This window comes from Oreochromis aureus, linkage group 5, assembly GCF_013358895.1.
Source record: "Oreochromis aureus strain Israel breed Guangdong linkage group 5, ZZ_aureus, whole genome shotgun sequence".
NCBI lineage: Eukaryota > Metazoa > Chordata > Actinopteri > Cichliformes > Cichlidae > Oreochromis > Oreochromis aureus.
In genome coordinates, this window is record NC_052946.1 from 3,132,186 (window position 1) to 3,136,415 (window position 4,230).

General features: G+C 38.9%; 1 protein-coding gene across 1 annotated transcript; it reads right to left on the minus strand.

The window, feature by feature from the left end:
• Window positions 1–545: 545 nt before the first annotated feature.
• Window positions 546–2,176, minus strand: tp53rk (TP53 regulating kinase). Its single transcript, XM_031735383.2, has 2 exons — window positions 1,881–2,176; window positions 546–1,177 (listed from the first exon to the last, which is right to left on the minus strand). Exons 1-2 carry the CDS (start codon window positions 2,101–2,103, stop codon window positions 690–692), a joined length of 711 nt encoding a protein of 236 aa, XP_031591243.1. The 5' UTR covers window positions 2,104–2,176; the 3' UTR covers window positions 546–689.
• Window positions 2,177–4,230: the final 2,054 nt, after the last annotated feature.

The following is a 4,230-nucleotide window of genomic DNA, read 5'->3' on the forward strand; positions in this document are numbered from 1 at the left end:
TCATAAATTCAGTTTACCGGTTCCATTTTTCATGGAACACAAACTACTATATATATACATACATACATGTATATATACAGATGTATACATATGTATATATCTGTATATATATGTATGTATGTATGTATGTATACATACATACATTTATTTTTACATATATACACATACGTATACACACATATATATACATGTTATTCTGCCCTCACACTTAACTAGGCAGACAGACAACCATCATCCCATGTAGAAAGACCACACCGTTGTTCCTTTCTGGCAGATTTATTTGATTGGATGCATAGCATGGCTTTGTTGAAATACATTCATCCATTCATGTATGTATGTGGTATATACCATGTATATAGGATTGCAAGTTTGTGATATATATATATATATATACACACATATATATATATACATATATAAAGAGAGAGAGAGCAACTGTGAAACTTTTTTGCTTACGCAGTCACTCAGACTTTTGGAACAAAGTGAAAATAATAGTTTAGCTTTATATGTAACATTTTTATATAAATCACCACATAAACAGCAAGATCTGAGGCATCATTTATTAGAAAATAGTTTAATATTCAATTACAATTTATGTATGTTAATTTACAGACTGTGCACAACAGTGTCTTAATTTCAGTATTATGAAATTCCACAAGTTTGCCCCTGTACACACATGGGGAGTATCTTCACCCCACCATTGACCTCTTCCTTCCCCTCAACCGAACCTCGTCAAGCTTTTTAATGACAGCTGATGACTTCTTGGATGACGCCTTGTAGCTTTTCAGCAACTTCTCAAATAGTTCCTCTGTGTTGGGGTGGGTACTGAGGAAGGCTTTCTCCAGCACATACAAGTCCACACCCTTATCTTCAGGCAGAGCAGAGATGTAACTCAGACCAAAATCTATGAGGACCAGGTCGGATTCTCCTCCCTCTGGGCTGGGTCTCAGCAGCATGTTGGAGGTGGTCAGGTCTCCGTGGATGACATCTTCATCATGCATTTTAGCCAGGACCTGCCCCACGCGCTCAGCCAGCCTCTGCAACTTCAGCTCCTTGCAAGAGTCAGACTGTTGAGCAGATGCAATATAGTCACGCACAGTTGAGGAACCCACAATCTCCTCCAGGAAGATACAGTGGCAGGTATAGTCCACAAAGTAGACTACAGGGGCAGATATTCCTGTGAAGATGAAAAAGTCTGATTTTACAAACTTTGTGTGACTACAATACCAATCAATCATCAATTAAGGTTTGTGTGTGGCTAAAAGATGTTTCAGTGTGGGTGGAGCAGATTTTAGAGAAAATGTTCAAATCCATGCTGAATAAGGGGCACAGATAACACAGAAGTTGAGAATGCACAACAAAACATAAGAGATAAAATGTGAGAAGGGTTGAATATGTAATTTTTTATGAAGTTGACTTTATGCAGAAGCTGTGACTAAACATCTGTGGAAGCATTTGCTCATCTATTGTGCCCCCTTGTGGAGAAGGGGTTTGTAGACATCATATACCCACTATGAGTTATGTAGGGATCACTTTCTTGTATTTGAATGAAACGAGCAAAGTAATAAACACAGTTCACTTTGTTGTTAATCTACTAATGGCTGCTTAATCATTTAGTCACAAACCAGAAAACTAAATATTGACAGACCTGAAGCTTCCAACAAGGTAGAACTGCTGCTGTCTATGTCTCTGCAGATTAAATATCGTCTGGTGTTCAGATAATAAAAGCAATTTAGCTGAAAAGTCTGGCTTAATCATTGACTCAGAAACTAACAACCAGCAAAGCCAACAGTCAATCCAGTCGGTTAGTTGGCTACAAATATTCTTAAACCGCCTTCGGGTGGTGCTAATTTGATCACTTCCACAAGCGGAGGACTTGCCTGCTCTCCGACACCGTAATATGGCGCGGACCTCCTGCACGGTCCTGCGGTGTGTCAGCTTTTCGTCTAAGGCTGGGTGTCTGTAGCGTTTAGGGAACCTTTCCTTCACTATGGTTGGCCTTCCCAGAAACTCGGCCCGGTATACCCGGGCTTCTGCCCCTTGCTTCAACAACTCTGCTTCCCTGAGGAACTCAGGGACCGCCATGTTGTTCTCCCGCGCCATGTTTACTTCCTCCTCCACGCTGTGCGGTCCCTCCGTTTTCCTCCTTGCTCTTTTTTACGTCTGCCACCTAGCGACCACAAAAATACCTACACATAAATACAGAGAAAAGTTTTCGATGTAGAACACATATACACAAATAATACACAAAATATACACAGATAACCTATGACTCACAAAGTTCACGCCATCTAAAACCGGCTTCTTGAACATGACACTGGGTTCACTGTACATAAAGAGGCCTTCATTGTTAGTATTAATGCAATAGACCACCTTTTGAATGTAGTGGAGCGGTGATTCAAATCATGGAAATGACAAATCTGCAGCAGCTGTGTGATGGCAGCATACCAGCATGGACCAAAATCTCTGAAGAATGTTTTCGTCACCTTGCAAAAACAATGCTTTTGAAAACTAAGGCAGTTATAAGGGCAAAAGGCGGTACAACACAGTAGCACCAAGTGGTGTACCTAATAAACTGGCCAGTTAGTGTATTCATTCAATTCGATTCATTTATATAGTGTCAAATCACAACAACAGTCGCCTAAAGGCACTTTATTTATAATGTAAAGACCCTGCAGTAATAATAGTATTAACATTTTAAGTTTAGTTTCCATTGATACAACCTGTTACATCCATATCAGCCATTTTCAAATTGAAGACAGCCGTTGGCCATTCTGCTGCTTACCTAAACCCTTCAATCCCAGTTTTTGTTTTTATTGCTTTGTCGCAATCATCCTCACCTCTGCTTGGTGAGGATGATTTTATTTAACAGCTTTACTCCTGGCACCTGATAATCACTCCGAGTTATTTGCCATTACTGACAAAATACAAGATGGGGTCAGGATGAAAAACTGTTCAGCAAATTAAGGATAAAGTAGAATTTGTAAATCCTGTGGCTTTGTTATATCACTTTTCTTTTCTTTTTTTTCTTTAATAACTCAAAGATCCCTGAATCTACATTTCTGAGAGGATTATGAAAAAGAAAAGACACTGGTGGAATTTTCAAAGGAAAAAGAAAACTTTCTTTATATCCAAAACTTCTGGTAGTTTTATGTCATTGTTATTTATATCACTGTGACTACAGGTTTTAAAATTTGTTTAGACAAAACTTCAAAATAGCTGCCCACAGTAGTTTCAACATGGATGGTCTTGAATGAGGGTGGTGAAGCTCATTTTTAGAAATTTGAGATCAAATTGTCTTCTTTATATATACTTTGAAAGACTCCTACAAAACCATTTTAAAAATAATTCTATAGTACATTCTGTCCAAAAAAAATAATCCATTGGCAGGTTCAAACTGAAGACAAATGGCAGCTTCCTGGCCTACCAGATGTTGATAAATTTAAAAGGGGATGGCAAATAGGAGGAGAGGAGGAGAGGGGCATGAAAACAATGATAAACTTGTGTGTGGCAGGAGGTCGACGTTTATAGACACACCACTGGAAGGGGGATTTGTGGGGTGTGGTCCTGCTCTTGAACTTCAGATACATTATCTCCGGTATGATAGTGAATTCCATATTAGGCACATATTTCTAAGGTACCATCAGCGCAACATTTTCATTGAAAATTAAATCGATCATATGAAGTAAGAGCAGAATTTCCAGTTTACCAAACCAGAATAAATGGCAGGCACACACAAACAGAGGTTGTTAAACAGTATTTCTGTTCAGCTACAATATAGTGTAATTAATTAAGGCAAGCCTACAGTGTATACAGTATATAGATTGCTTACATATCTCTTTTTTTTAAACGTAAGAATATATTCTACAGCTTTAATTATTCTAGAAACCTTCAGTGTCAGCACTGCAAATTATGTGATATTATATTATGTTTACTGCACTGACATATCACTATCATCACCAGTAATTATATCACAGTTAATAATACGCGCAAAATGCAGTACGAGTATGTTTTTAACACTTCAGATCTTTATGCTACTCAACTCAGCACGTCACTTTCACGGACACGTTAAATGATTTCATAACGGGGTGTGGGGTTTTCTTTTTCGTCATTAGTGTGTGTGTGTGTGTGACAAAGCGAGCGGACTGGTCCTTCTCTCTGCTCTGGCCGGCTGTGGGCGGTGCTTGCAGATCCTCTGCCTGGATTACCTTCCCGGGAAACTTCCATAGC